The following is a 14,660-nucleotide window of genomic DNA, read 5'->3' as shown; positions in this document are numbered from 1 at the left end:
TAGATTACTCTAAATAATGTATTTAACACATTTTCTTTAAAAATATATGACATAGTTTCTACATAATAAAAAGAATTGTGAGTTTTTTTTTTTTTTTTTTTTTTTTTTCGAAATCAATTGATTTGCTTTATTGTTGTTTATAATTTCAGCTAACTCTGCTGTAATTGGGAAATCAAGGTATTATTAATTTGTTTTTTATCCGCCAATTTCAGCAAAAAGTGAATAATATCAAAACAATTAATATTATAAATTATGTCAGCTACTGATTACTTTAAATGGAGCAAAACGATTACGGCTCGCAATATTATTGTTCCAAAATTGGACCGTCTATTGATTGGCTTCAATAGCATTGGCCTATTTGGTAGCCTGAAAATAAACTTTTATTTTTGGAAAAAATGATGAGCCCGATAAACAAATTTTGTGCGTGCTTTACTATTAATAAAAATAGTATGGATTTGCTCATATTGCACATTTGTGACATTATCTACATACTGGGGACATAGTGAATGTCACAACAATATTTGTCTTAGTCTGTTGCTCTATATATTAAATAGTTAATTAAATGAAGAACTAGGCATTTGCTTGATCGTTTTTTTTTTCCTGCCATGATTTGTTGGACATTTTCAAAATTGTTCAGTTCATTTACTGTAATGATTGATTCACGTCAGGTGGCACAATGGGTTCTAAAACTTAAAATAGCAAAAGGCTTGTAAGAACATCACATTCAAATCAAGACAGCAAAGGGGTAATCCAAAAAAAAAAAAAAAAATCAAAAGGAAACTAGTACAATGAGAGAAAAAAAGGTTAAAAACAATATTTGTGAATTTAATTGTTTTTTTCAACCGTATGTTTTCTATTATGCCAATGTCTAATATATTCAATCTATTATGCTTTTGTTTTGTTTTGCTATTTCGCATTGGAGTAACTCTATCAGTCCCAAATATTCTGCTACCTGTATATTTTGCTTTTATTGATATAATTAGATTTTTGCTTAAGATGAGCAAGAAAAGCAAATAAGGACAAAGACAATACGAAGTGATGAGTGGTAATGTCCCACAATAACAAAATTCATTATCAGATTGAATAATAATACCATTTATGGCACATCCAATAGTATTCCTTAAGTTTATGGAGGAATGGGCCGAATAATTCCTTAAATTAATCCAAGCTTAAAACTCCGTATCCAACCTGTATGTTTATCAGTAGATGGCCGTGAACGCCACAAAAGTCTATAGACAATCTCGTTCATTATAAATGCAAATAAAGTATGCATAATTACTGTTTTTGTATATCTAATCTTAATTTGATTAGCTGTAAAAGTAACTATGGTCAATTGATGACAATGTGTTTTCTTTTTTCGTGATCTAAATCTTGTTCAAGCCTTGTGCTTTCTGCGGAGCCTTCAGATTCTTGGCTAAAAACTCTTGTAGAAACTTCTTAGCAAATAAATGTAAACCAATGACTTAACGGAATAAATTTTTATTCATGATGTTCTTAATCAAAGAACAACATAAGCGTAACAACAGTATTCATATGTAGCATGCTCATTGGCGTTGTATTCTACTTACACATTTCTTCGTTCCTTTTGTTTTCAAAGGTATTATTTGATCCAAGCTACAATAGTTACACCAGCAGTCGGCACAGAGTATCTATTTATGACACTGGATCAACCTGACAAGAAAAGCTTAGATCGTTAAAGACTAATAGTTAACGGCAAATTCGTTGATATTATATGTGTCAATTATGCTCTATAGTACTCGTTATGGGCTTGTAGTATACTACTTTATTAACAATAAATTGATGGTTTTCAAGTTAGAAATGACAAGACAATTTACAAAAGGCGTGCTAATTTTTTCATAATTGTGCAACAGTAATTGAACGTATAAAAGGACACCTCGAGAACCGCAAACTAGAACAAATTACTTTGTTTTTCTTTCTCAATCTTAATTTACTAACAAAATGGACTCATCAGATACATCCGGTCGTCCTGAAGGTGACAGAACTCTTCAAATATTTGGTTACATCCCTAATCTGCCATTGTGTATTGTAAGCTTGGTTGTGTACTTACTGTTTATGCTATACTTGACATATCGAATCTTTAAGTCAAAGAGTCGTCGTTTCCTGTATATATTACCATTTACTGCGTTGATGGAGGTTATCGGTTATATACTTCGAGCCTTATGTCATAATTTTACTTCGGTTGGTCGCTACGCTATTATGCAGTTGCTTTTGCTGCTTGCTCCTAATGCTCTGGCTCTTGTCAATTACAAAACTGTGGGTGAAATGATAAGATTGTCTAATGTTGATGAAAAGCGCTTCTTTTTAAAATACAAGTTTGTCACCTGGTTCTTCTTTGCAAGCGATATTTTCTCGTTTTTGATGCAAGGATCTGGAGGAGGTTTACAAGCTAGTGGAGGAGAAAGCAATGCAAATACGGGTAAGGCCGTTACTTTGGTTGGTCTTTTTATTCAGTTGGTGTTCTTGGCTTGCTTTGCCGTTATTACTGTCTATGTTCATCGTAATCCAAGATATGTATTCCATGTTGAAGGTGTACAAAACCCCAAAACTAAACTGGTATTATGTATGTATACCACGCTCGTTTTACTCTATATTCGTTCAATTTATCGTGTTGTTGAATATGCTGATGGTTATGCCGGTCCTGTTGCTAAAGCTGAATGGGCTTTCTATATTTTCGACACTTTAGCCATCGCCATCTGTTTTATCTTTTATATTCTTCTATTTATTGGCGATTATATTCCAAAGCGTGGTGCTGAATTAATTCCAACTTCTTCACCCACTATCAGTATGAATCGTATACAAAACAAGGAAAATTGGCAGCAGGGAGTATAAATTAGAAACCCCATGAATTTGAAACAACACCTTTCATCCATTATTTCATTAATAAACATACAATCGATATATATATATATACATGATAATCAAAATCTTTGTTTTTGATTCTTTTCTGTTGCTTTACTTCAAAAATACGTTGCTAAATTTTTCTTTATGCTTTGCGTTATATTTAGACATCAATAAGAACTTTATTTTTACCAGGAATATACTCTTTTAAAACATATCATTGAATCCTAATTTTGAAGTACAATAGTGTTACGTTAAAGCTCCATAGAATTGCCTTGTATCATTATACTATAAAAAATCAACTCTGTTCAGTCAAAAAGAATACAATGTGAGAACAATCTTCTGAAGATCATGTTTGGTATAATACATTAAATAGCGTGCAAGCATGTAACTTGATAAATTAACCTTCTCCCTTTTCTTCTCAATAAGTGATTGAGCAGGGCCCGATCACTTAAGCCTTTGAATAACTCTCGAGCGACGTTAAACGACTCGTCGTAAAATACCGTCACTATCAGACAAATAAATTTTAATTTTGCTTCTGGGTGATCATCCTTGCTTGATCCTTTTTCTTACCTCTAGAACCACTGCGTAGCTGCCAGTCTCCTCTTCAAATCTGGAGGGAGAAGTTAATATAGTGTATTTTTCAGCTTCAATGTTGCTGATTTTATGTGATTTGAATGCTGGTAACGGAGCGCCAAACAAAATAGTACTAAGACCTACGATACCGATTGCCAACGCTGACAGAGAATCTCTCGACTTGGCAGCACATTTGGACAGAACTGAAACACACACCGGGTTTGTACAGTAGATGCTGCCTTTGACCTTCCTTGAAAAAAGCTCTCCGTTTTTCGTTACTGATATACAGGGATGCGTCAGTCGTCGAAAGCAAAAAACACAGGTCCTGGAAGTCAAGTTCTCATTGGTAACGCAAACGTTTGCTGCTTCGGAGTGGATGACCTCTTTCCACTGTCCACCGTATCTTTTAAATCCTTTGATGCAGGAACCGACTCCGGTTCCTCTGTCTCCAATGAACATGACCAATTTCTTCTTTGTTGAAGGATTATCTATTAAAGCGCGTTAGAACTCAATTATCTTCCATCATCCTGAGAAGTTACTACCAGAAGTTTGAGACAGTGCCTTTCGTTCCTTTGTGCATATTCGATGAGTGAATCTATACTTCTGAATTTCACGATGTCGGCGCTCATTCATTCTGTTGCCAGTGTTATAGAAGTCACGCAGTTTTTTGCGATGTTCAACATGCGCGTCAAAGTTACGTTTGAATTGTTCAACTGACACATTTGAAGTTGATCTCACTTTCTGAGAAAGACTATTTTCAATCAGTTGTACCTCCTTTCCCTTTCTAGTGAGCTTCTTTCCTGTTTGGCGCTTGATCCTTTGTTTGAATGCACCACAGCCAAAATCTATCTCGCTAGCTGATATGGTGGTTGCCTTTGGGGTCTTCAAATATTTCTGAATTTCAATGACTTGTACCACTGGAGCTGCTTTATTGTCATCATCCAAGACAGAATAGTAATTGTGTAGCTTGAGGTGAAATGAAAATCTTTTCAAAGAAAAAGGGACAGCTGCTGTCATATTCACAAGTCCATTATCTGTGCCGCAAAATGTAAAATCTTCAAAATCACGAAGCACACATGCTTCACTGTTGACTAAACCACGCGAAGCTTTTTTCAATTCCTTTTTCGTTGTAGGTGGTGCACTTGCAGTGTCAATGGTGTGGATTCTTGAATTATGTCTGATAGCCATTCGCTGGTAGTACAACACTTGCTTCTTTTCCATCAATTGGTCTTCGATGTCGTTGATTTTAAGATAAGTTTTATCTCTCAAGTGTCTCTCTTCTTCGATCCTCTGGTACAAAATTTGTTTATCCACTTTATTGTGCCATTCTTTTCGCAATGCCTTTATTTTCTTGATGGAGTCCTGTTCTTTTTGATACTTCAATGCTCTTTCTCTTTCCTGATCAAGTGACTTGACTTCTTTTTCAAGCTTGGCTGTCTCGGCTTTCAAATCCTCCAATGGCGTTTGTCCTTCCCGAAGAATGTTGGGATCTCTCAAAATCCTTTTCAAGTAGGACATCTTCTGAGGTTTAACCAGAGGCACAGTTGTCTTCTTTACTCCAAGAATTCGTACCACTTTCAATTTGGGAAGGACTGACATTCGTTGACCAAATTTCAAACCATTGGATTCACATGTATGTCGGACCTTCTCCATATCGAACAAAGAGTTGAAGACAGCATCTTTATTCCGACGTGCAATTTCGACTGAAGGCAGAGGCTCCTCGTTGTAGCCGTAGATTGTAAGCTCCGTTGACATACCTTCAACTTGTCCTTGATTATCACCAGTTTTGCTTTTCATAATTTGAAAGAGTGACGGGGCATCAATGTTCAAGGCGTTGACATGAGCAGATGACATTGCAGGACATAATTTTCGGGTAAACTTCGAGTACTCAGCTTAATGAAGAACGTCATTCGCAAATATACAGAATAGCAATTTGTAAGGCAATATATGATATTTTGATCTAACAGGTGCAAATTTTTTCAGAGAGTTGATGATGAGCAGACAGACAGAAACTTCTTTGCGTGTAGCATCAGGAAACTCATCGTTCACATCTTTTTCAGTTACAAGATCCTTTGAGAATATAAAATGCTTTGCACCGCTTTTTAATTGACTAATTCTTCCTCTTGATAAGTCATCGCAGGGTGTGGTTTCTTCCTTGATCGTTGTAGTGCTCTCAACAGATTTTTCTCTACTTGACGAGCTGGCATCCTGTTTCTATAGAAATATTTGAACAAAATCAGTAAGAATCACGGCTATTGTGTTCAAAAAAGTTTAACATACTTGAGCGAACTTTTCTTCTAAGCTTTTGATTCTAGTTTCGGCCATTTTGACCGCTCTGATCCGTTTCAGAAGAAGGTCAGAATCTGCCTCAGCTTCTCTCACTTTTTCCTTATATCTCGCGAGCTTCTTCTTTTCAGCGCGAAGAATGTAACGACCATAGTTTTTTGAGGGTTACTTCTCTTCTGATTTTCGTAAGATATAGTTCAGCATATTTTATCTTCGTTGTAATTCCCTCTTTGGTGCCAGTTGCAGACGTAGTAGAATAATCGACATCTTGCCCAGTAATTTATTGATCATGGTTTTATCCGCCCACATGTTTTTGAAGTTTGTCACATATATTTGCAGAGCCAAAGACATCAGACTTGAGGGCACATTTTCGACAGGGAAAGTTTCCTTCTTTATATCCTCGGCGTCCATCAGTTTGAACAAGGCAGTTTGTATTGGATGCGCATTTAATGTTTGATCTTGACTTCCACGATTACTAAAAATATTTAGTACTTATCAGAGAAAGATGCTGTTCTTGGAACAATTGGCTGAAATCAGCGTCGAAGGCAGGAGAGTCGCTGACACCCATTGCAAGTGGTGTGATTGTATATTTCGGTGAATCTGTATGAAATTCGCTTGGTGCTATCGTAGTCATATCAAATCCATTAACCTTTCTTGTGTTTATGACGTCTCCGTCCAGAAAGAATTGATTGGTTTTTAAACAGATTATCATCATTTGAATTAAGGAAGAAAAGTACAGTACGTAGTCTGTTGAACCAATCATAGCACGCTGTAATTTTTTCATGATCAAATCTTTATAGATTGATCCAGGTCTTCTCTGATCAACTTGTTAATTGACGCTGTGCAGGTACGATATGAATTTTCATCTACGGCAGGACAGTCTGCGTCAGGTACTGAATCACGATCAGTATCATTGGATTCGAGCTGTGCAGATTTGGCGAGGTTTGTTTCTTCATTTTTGAAAGTATCAAATTTTTTGACAACAAATTCTTGCCACTCTATTTCATTCTTTTTACCAACCCGATTATCCATGAATGATCGCATTTGTTGTAATATAAGATCTGCTTGGCTAGGCTCATTGTAAGTAGATTCAACTAGTTTGGCAGCTCCAGTAATGATACCACCGGGAAGCTTTTTAGCCGTTGATAATTTTTGGTTCAAGGCTGCAAGTTGTTCGTTCATCTTTTAGTTATTTTTGCGCACGACGGTACGAATACTCTCCTTTAATTTGTTTTCCATCGACAAAAAGAAGAAAGCATCTAGCTCTGTATCAGAAAATTGAATGTGTTTGTGCTTGTTATCACTGGCCCCTTCTCCAGGACTCGACGACCGAGGGCGTTTTGAGTTTGAGGGATGTTTTCTTCTTGGGGGTAGAGTGGAAGTTCCCACAAAACGAGAGGATTGCTTAGCCTTCGTTCTGTTCATTGTATAACCTGTAACTACTAAATTAAACCCAGAGACATATATTACTTGGAATGATCTGTTTTACCTTGACTGCAATGGGTATCTTCAGAATTGATGAATGTGTGATATCAACTACAAGGTTAATCAATATATAAAATAAAAAAAGATAGAAAGAAAAATGATCGAGTATTCAGACGAATGTTGTTAAATAAATTCGAAAGACTTGGAAAAAGAATTGATCTTTATGAAAAATGAACAACAGAATTTAGTCTTTATAAAATATGAATAACAATAATAAAAAAGCAGAGAAAGACGGTGCATTTTGAGGTTGTTTAGATGGAAGGGCTTGGGAGGATACACCAATACCACTTAAAGAAGAAAAGCAATCACGTTTGACTTTACTTAGAAGTTGGTCTAAATTTTCGACATCTCCTTTAACTTCATTGAGTTTTCTTTTTACGATTGAATTATACATTGATAAATACTTTTCAGTATCTTCAACATATTCTTCACAACAAAGAGCAGCAGAACTAGAGTTATCATTATTGATAGAAGTGTTGATAGCATCATCAACGTGTTCTTCAATCCAACGCTTAACTTCGGCAGGCAGACGCGATTGTACAATACCTTTAATATCATGGGGGACATGATTAGCGTGTTTCCAAACATAATCCACGGAGATGGAGTTATCAGTCAGGAAATATTTGTTCAATTTAGTCGTGCATTTCACCTTCATAGAGGTGCGGATTCTTTGGCAGACGAGGGAGAGTCATTTTCAGCAGGTTCTTTTTTAACACTTTTCTTTTTTTACCAGCATGGTCACAAACATAGAAAGTAGATTTAACAGGAAGAGGTTTAACCCAACAACCAGGTTGAGATGCAACATTACGATACCAATTGTCATACTCTATCTCATTTTGAAGTGAGAGCTTAACGCTTTCTTCTGCATAGTCAGGAACAGTACGATAAGCGAAAGCAGATTGAATGTTAAGCATGATAATGAAACATACGATGGTGTTAAAGTAATGAATATAACTAACTTTTTTATTATGGAGGGGGGATGTAGGTAAAAATATGAAAAATAAAAAAAAAATACCCAGTTAGTGGTTTAGTTGTCATCACTAAAGGAAATCGTGGGCAAGATCAAGTCTGGTATGCGTATGCATACATTGAGTAAAATGAAAGACGCCATGAGGAGATCTGTTGCCAACATCAGTGATGTTGATGAGAGCTCTGCTTCTCTTCCTCCTAGACAAAGATAACTTTTTTTTCATATAATATTATTAAAATAAACCTTCAAAAATTTCATCTCTCAAGTGTCAAGTAGAATATTTTTATGTTTTTTTTTTTTCATTTTTTCCCTGTGACTAGCATTTATCGTTGGTCATTTAGATTTATCCATCTCTCACAAAAGCGGAGATTAAACGAATATGTTTATTAAAAATTAAGCCACAGGGCAAATTTCAATACGATACCTGCATAATTGTCCTTGTTTCTCATTGGCTCAAGCCATTACAATAAGAAACACCTTTTTTTTCTCTTACAATTTAATCAAAATAAAGTTTTGCTGCTTTTTGCTGTTTATGCTTATGTGGTTACCCATATTACAGTACAACAAACAAGAAAATGTTATGAACATATCAATATGTTTTTATTTGAAAAAGAAAATAAGCTGTAATGCTTTGCATTTAAATTTACAGCTTAAGCGGCAGGTGCACCAGCCTTAGCGTAAGAAGCGGTGATTAAAGAAGCGTGAGACCAGGTCAAGTCTCTAGCACCGGTGGATAAACCAGTGGTGCGGTCAAACTCTTCAGCAAGAGATCCATTGTTGTGAGCATGGAGCTGGACAGTGGACAAGAAACGGTCAGCAGCGAGTGCAATATTTTGAGCAAGGTTGTTAAAGTCGGAGGTACCAACAGTGTACTTCTTTCCAGATGTAGCAGATGAATCAAACTTCTTGAAGAAGGGTAAACTTATGCTGCTGACAGTGACACCACCGTTGCCGATCCATTCCTTGATGGCACGGTAATAGAGCTCAGCGTAACCAGTTACAGCCAAGAACCAAGGGTTTCCTTGAGAGTTTCCGTTACCATTGTAAGTGTCTTCAGGATATCTACCAATAGAGTTACCAAGGTAAGATGGAAGGTTTTTGTTGATAGGATACAAGGAAGCGAAGGAGTCTTCAACAGCAACAGCAGTGGCAAGGATCTGAGTAGAAAATGTGAATTAGTAATGTTATAGTCTTATTCTTTTATGCATGTTAATTTACCTTTTCAGAGCCAGGAGTGAAGAATCCATCATCAACACTACCAAGGTTAGCAGCCAACAATGTGGAGACATCCAAACCCTTTTTACTGACACCACCAGTAACGCTTTGACTGACTTGAATCCAGTTATTAGAAGAAACCCAGAAGCTAGAGATCTTGTTTGCAATAGTGGATGCAGTGCTGCTATAGGTAGATGCACGAGTAGAGTCACCGTTACGTTTAGCGAAATCTGCACCAAGAAGCAAACCCTTACGCATAACCATTAAAGTATAGAAGTGAACACCGTTGACTTCTTCCCATAAATCGAAACAGCCATTAGACCAGACATTGACGACATAGTCCAAGTCCTTGAAGATAGCAGGCTTGAGTGTACCAGTGACATAGGAAGCATCCTTTGTTTGAGTAAGATAACTGTCAGCAAACAAAATGAAGGTAGTAGCACGTTCAGCAGGTCCATCATTTTGAGGTCTTCCCCAAGCACCAGTGTAGCCAGAACCATCAGGATTGAACTTAGGCTCACCAAGGCAGTTACAGACGGTAGAAGTTGATTGGGTCTTGACTGAGAATGTAACATAGTCCTTGAGGACGTTGAGGATAGTCTTATTACCGGACAAAGTAGTGTTGTATTCGTAAACAATTACATTGGAGGTTAATGCAGCATCACGAGTCCAAGCATAGTAGTAATCGGGACCAGCGGTAGAGAGTGAGGCAGCAATGAAACCGGTAGCGCTTCCAGGAGGATTGATGTTTCGAAGCATAGCAAAGCGGCTGATACCTTCTTGCTTCTTAATCCATGAGGAGATTGTAGAGTTACCAGTTGGGAAAGTAGCTGGCTCAGAGCTTGAGGGGGGAGTCGTGGTTGAAGTGGAAGGAGCGGTAGTAGTAGTAGCAGTAGCAGTAGTAGTAGTAGGCTTGGATGTAGATACTATAAAAATGTGAATAGTTGTAGGCATTTGTATATTATTATCTTTACCTTGGTAATTGGCAGAATTGTTGTTATCATAGTATGTTTTTCCACTGACCTCATACTATAGAGAAAAAAGGGTTAGTTAATTAAGTATAAGGGCAAATATCATAAAGTAAAAATAAGTTACCTTAATGTAGAACTCCTTGATACCATTAATGGAGGCAGAGAATGTCCAGTATTCGTAATTTGATCCAGAAATAGGAGCAGAGTAAGAAGCAGCAATGGTGTTTCCATTATTATTCCAGTTGTCAGAGCCATCGGCGTAAATTACAGTAACCTTCTTGGAGTAAGCAATGTTCTTGACCTACAGCGTACAGCATGAACATTAATATTTTTTTAATGTTTGAATTATATGCAACCTACATAAATTTTTCCTGAAAAAGTAGAGCCATCGTAATTGTATGAATCAAGCTGGACAGAAGCACTACTAGGAATGCTTGCAGCAGAAACGAGCAAAGAAAAGTAAGAGAGGACGAGAAAGAATGAAACTTTCAATGGCAAATTGAACAGTTGCATTAGAGAAAGATCAATTTGAAGACAAGTGATGATTTTTGAAAAACGAGGAAATAAACGCGTCTTATATATGTTTGAAATTTTAAATCTGAATATATCACAACACAAATTGAGATCTTTAACTTCAATTAGACAGGAACATAAATCAAAGGATCTCCCTGATATTCCAGCTTGAAACATTGAAACTGGGAAATATAATTATTGCTTAGCATATTACAGTGTATATTTATGGCAATTTTCGATGGAAATATCAATAATTAATAGATCATCCCAAAATGTTATGCAGTGTGTGCCATGTTGGACAAATAACTATTGGCCAATGCATGATGTTAGCCTTGTTACATCATGCTTTGTGAACGATCTAGAAAACGTTTTACCGACAAACAGTGTCATCAATCAAAAACAATTGGATGATTGCCCTTAAACATAAGGATCCTTGGAAACATGTGGAATTATTTATGCATTCAGTTTTTTACAGTTTTTTACAACTTTTTACAGTTTTTTACAAATCAGAGTTACAGTGAAACTGCATGTTGAACAATTGGTTCAATGTTTAATGTTTATATGAAATTAAAAACTTTAATTGAAGCTTTTTATGCTTAGTATTAACTCGTAACTACACTAACTTGTATGGCTCATGGTAGTTGAAAAAAATGAAGGGTGAATTCTAACGTATTACAGTTGCATTTTTTTTTTTTTCTTTCTTTTTCCTTTTTCCTTTTTCTCAAGAAGCAGAGAATTCCAAGTCTAACCAGAGGCATTGAAGAATTTTACACAAAGGTGGGAAAATGAATTACACAAAGTACCATTAACCGATGACTGGACTCTATATATCTTTCAAAGTAACAGTTTCTAAAAAGACCTACTTTAATGAACGAGCTATTTATGATTGAAGTGGACATAGAATATAAGCGTGATCTTTGCCATTGATTTTGCAAATATTTGAAAGTAAATCATTATTAAGCAGGCATTATGGGAATTATGTTTAGAAATTTATGTAACACTGCTCTCTCTACATTACACCTATTAAATATTTCTAATTGCTAATCCAACTAGCACATAACTTCCCAAAGGAAAATATAGCTACAAAACAGCTGAATACCCGTTTTTTACAGTAAAAACTGACTCTTGGACAGTTTTTTTAAAAAAAAAATTATAATGAAGTACCATCGTACCAATGTAATACAAGAAACCTAGATCTAATTAACTTACCACCCCATTTTATTTTACTTTACCACTTTTCCCAGAACCGAGAAGTCTAAATACACCAAGTTTTTCAGTGGCCACTAATGTGTTTTGAGTTCAATTCTGTCCTCCTTTAAAAATTAATCTGTACCCCTCTTTTTTTTTTCTGACGACAAAGGAGCAGTAAAATGAACAGCATTAACGATATTAACTATACATATCATAGATAAATTTCTTATTGTAAAAAGGTAGTAAATTTCAGTTTGGTTTAGAAACTTCCTTTCTTTTTTGACAACACAACGAAGTTGATAAACACAATGACTGGTATCTTCGTGAAACTTACAATGTGCTAAAAATACGACGCTGCTGGTAGCACTCTCAGGTAAAATGATGATAGTTGATTGTAACCAGACTGAGATACTTACTATCCGTAAAGTCATTTTGAATTATTCAATGTAATAGTGCTATTGGGATATAAAATGAGCACAGGAAAAATATATACAATCAATATCAAACTTGATAATTCTATAATGGAGAGTGTACAAACATATGCTATACCAAAGCTATTTTAAATGTTACAACTTATGTTCATACATAAAAAAAGAAAGGCCGTCGTTTTAACAAGGAAACAAAAGCTTCATTGGATATAGACATAAAGAAGAATAAGAAAATACAAGTAACAAATACCAGCAAAGCCCTTATTACTTTATTAGCAGCTGCCTTCCAAGATAATCATTGAATAAAAAATCAACTATTACACCTTCTCAGTAGTAAATTATGTGACATGCACATTATTGAGACAGGCTAATCGCTAATAATATATGTTTATATTATGTACATATAGACTTCCATAATACAAAGGATGTATGGCTAATTGAATAATACATATATTATGATTTGCATTATGAAATGTATGAAATTTGAACATTGGCTATTAAAAAATCATCGTGTATTTTGGCCCTACGGAATTTTATTCTTTTGTTATTTCCTAAAGAAAAGACTGACTACTATGTAATTCTTATTCTTGTTGTTCTTATCTTCACTTTCATTACAAACCTCGTCCATTAATTTTATCAAAAGTACCTTCAAAGGATCACTTGTCATGTTTTTCATTTTCTTCACTTCGATCCTCAGGTGACATTTTTGATGAAGGTGGTGATCTGTTTGGCGAAGGATTATTCTTCTTCACTGACTGCCCTTTTGGTTTGTAATCATCATCTACTAGACTAGCATATTCCTCAATTATTTCCTTTTGTCTTCCTCGTAAGCTTCTTGGAAATTCAACCTTGAGTGTCACAATTTGATCACCGCGAACAGTGTTACGAAGATGTTGGATACCATGGCCTCTTAATGCTATGTTGTCCTCAGGTTGTGATCCCGGAGGAACTTTCAAATCAACAGCACCATCCACTGTTGGAATACGAATGCGTCCTCCTAATATGGCTTTATAGAAAGGAATCTTTGCATCCACAAAGATATCTGTATTCTGTCTGCGAAAGATCTTTGACGGTTGAATCTATAAAACAGCACAAGAAATAAACCAAAAGAGATAAGAGTATAAACCAAACCTCTTACATTTAACGTAATAAACAAATCGCCATTAGGTCCATTTCCTTTCAATGGCGCATCGCCTTCACCAGGAACCTTTATTCTTGAATTTTGGTCCACACCAGGTGGGACAGTCACTTGAACTGTCTTACGTTCTTTTATTTTACCCATACTATTACATGCAGAACATCCACAACCAGGTGGAATGGAAAAACCTTCTCCACCACATGCCTGACAGGTGGTTTGCATACCAAATGCACCACCCATCATAATAGTTTGTAAACCTGTACCGTGACATGTCCTACACGCGTTTTTACTTTTACCAGGTTTGAGGCCACTTCCCTGACAAGTATTACAATTTATCACTCGATTAACATGAACGTATTTCGTTGTTCCCTTCACAGCTTCCATAAATGTCAATGTCAATGGCATCTGAATTGTATTTCCTGCTGAGGGTTTAGCGAATGGATCACCCTCAGTAGCACCTCCTCCACTAAAGCCTCCACTAAAGCCTCCGCCAAAACCTCCACCAAACCCTCCACCAAAGAATTGACTAAAGATATCATTGGGATCAAATCCACCAGGGAAGCCACTTCCGTGAAATCCACTACCGCCCGCTGCCCCTCCAGCCTCAAATCCATGTCCAAATTGATCGTATTGTTTACGCTTTTCATCATCGGAGAGAACTTCATAAGCTTCTTGAATTTGAACAAATTTTTCACGAGCATGCTTGTCTTTGTTGGTATCTGGATGATATTTTTTTGCAAGCTATTATTGTATTCAATATCTTTTCTTGACTTTTTCTCTGGTGTATTTATCTTACAGCATAATAAGCCTTTTTAATTTCATTTGAGCTCGCATTCTTTTTTACACCTAATACTTCGTATGGATCTTTCTTCGTCGATGTTGTTGGTGCTGTATTTAGATCATGTCAATTTTTTGCATAATTTTTTCTGTTAATTACTTGTTGCGTGGAAGCATCTCTACAAACATAAAAGCCACCATTAGGCAAGATCTGTTAAAATTGGTCTTTTCTTTTTGTTACCTTTTGACAT

The 14,660-nt window shown here is 35.9% G+C and overlaps 7 protein-coding genes across 7 annotated transcripts; 1 reads left to right on the top strand and 6 right to left on the bottom strand.

The window, feature by feature from the left end:
• Window positions 1–1,959: 1,959 nt before the first annotated feature.
• RO3G_00086 (uncharacterized protein) lies at window positions 1,960–2,850 on the top strand (the record flags this gene model as incomplete). Its single annotated transcript, XM_067654677.1, has 1 exon — window positions 1,960–2,850. The coding sequence occupies one exon, from the start codon at window positions 1,960–1,962 to the stop codon at window positions 2,848–2,850; it is 891 nt and encodes a 296-aa protein (XP_067510778.1).
• A 1,107-nt stretch (window positions 2,851–3,957) lies between these two features.
• Window positions 3,958–5,760, bottom strand: RO3G_00085 (uncharacterized protein; the record flags this gene model as incomplete). The annotated part of the gene is made up of 3 exons (XM_067654676.1): window positions 3,958–5,313; window positions 5,401–5,649; window positions 5,716–5,760. 3 exons carry the CDS (start codon window positions 5,758–5,760, stop codon window positions 3,958–3,960), a joined length of 1,650 nt encoding a protein of 549 aa, XP_067510777.1.
• Window positions 5,761–6,507: 747 nt separating this feature from the next.
• On the bottom strand, window positions 6,508–6,903 carry RO3G_00084 (uncharacterized protein; the record flags this gene model as incomplete). The annotated part of the gene is made up of 1 exon (XM_067654675.1): window positions 6,508–6,903. The coding sequence occupies one exon, from the start codon at window positions 6,901–6,903 to the stop codon at window positions 6,508–6,510; it is 396 nt and encodes a 131-aa protein (XP_067510776.1).
• Window positions 6,904–7,390: 487 nt separating this feature from the next.
• On the bottom strand, window positions 7,391–8,120 carry RO3G_00083 (uncharacterized protein; the record flags this gene model as incomplete). The annotated part of the gene is made up of 3 exons (XM_067654674.1): window positions 7,391–7,395; window positions 7,528–7,752; window positions 7,937–8,120. The coding sequence occupies 3 exons, from the start codon at window positions 8,118–8,120 to the stop codon at window positions 7,391–7,393; spliced, it is 414 nt and encodes a 137-aa protein (XP_067510775.1).
• Window positions 8,121–8,826: 706 nt separating this feature from the next.
• On the bottom strand, window positions 8,827–10,875 carry RO3G_00082 (glucoamylase 1; the record flags this gene model as incomplete). The annotated part of the gene is made up of 5 exons (XM_067654673.1): window positions 8,827–9,333; window positions 9,395–10,317; window positions 10,366–10,420; window positions 10,487–10,663; window positions 10,723–10,875. The coding sequence occupies 5 exons, from the start codon at window positions 10,873–10,875 to the stop codon at window positions 8,827–8,829; spliced, it is 1,815 nt and encodes a 604-aa protein (XP_067510774.1).
• A 1,322-nt stretch (window positions 10,876–12,197) lies between these two features.
• Window positions 12,198–12,497, bottom strand: RO3G_00081 (uncharacterized protein; the record flags this gene model as incomplete). The annotated part of the gene is made up of 2 exons (XM_067654672.1): window positions 12,198–12,268; window positions 12,401–12,497. 2 exons carry the CDS (start codon window positions 12,495–12,497, stop codon window positions 12,198–12,200), a joined length of 168 nt encoding a protein of 55 aa, XP_067510773.1.
• Window positions 12,498–13,150: 653 nt separating this feature from the next.
• RO3G_00080 (uncharacterized protein) lies at window positions 13,151–14,660 on the bottom strand (the record flags this gene model as incomplete). Its single annotated transcript, XM_067654671.1, has 4 exons — window positions 13,151–13,573; window positions 13,633–14,373; window positions 14,429–14,520; window positions 14,651–14,660. 4 exons carry the CDS (start codon window positions 14,658–14,660, stop codon window positions 13,151–13,153), a joined length of 1,266 nt encoding a protein of 421 aa, XP_067510772.1.

This window comes from Rhizopus delemar, genomic scaffold (genome assembly GCF_000149305.1).
Source record: "Rhizopus delemar RA 99-880 supercont3.1 genomic scaffold, whole genome shotgun sequence".
Lineage (NCBI taxonomy): Eukaryota > Fungi > Mucoromycota > Mucoromycetes > Mucorales > Rhizopodaceae > Rhizopus > Rhizopus delemar.
Note: the sequence above shows the minus strand (reverse complement) of the source record. Positions and strands in the feature narration are given on the sequence as shown.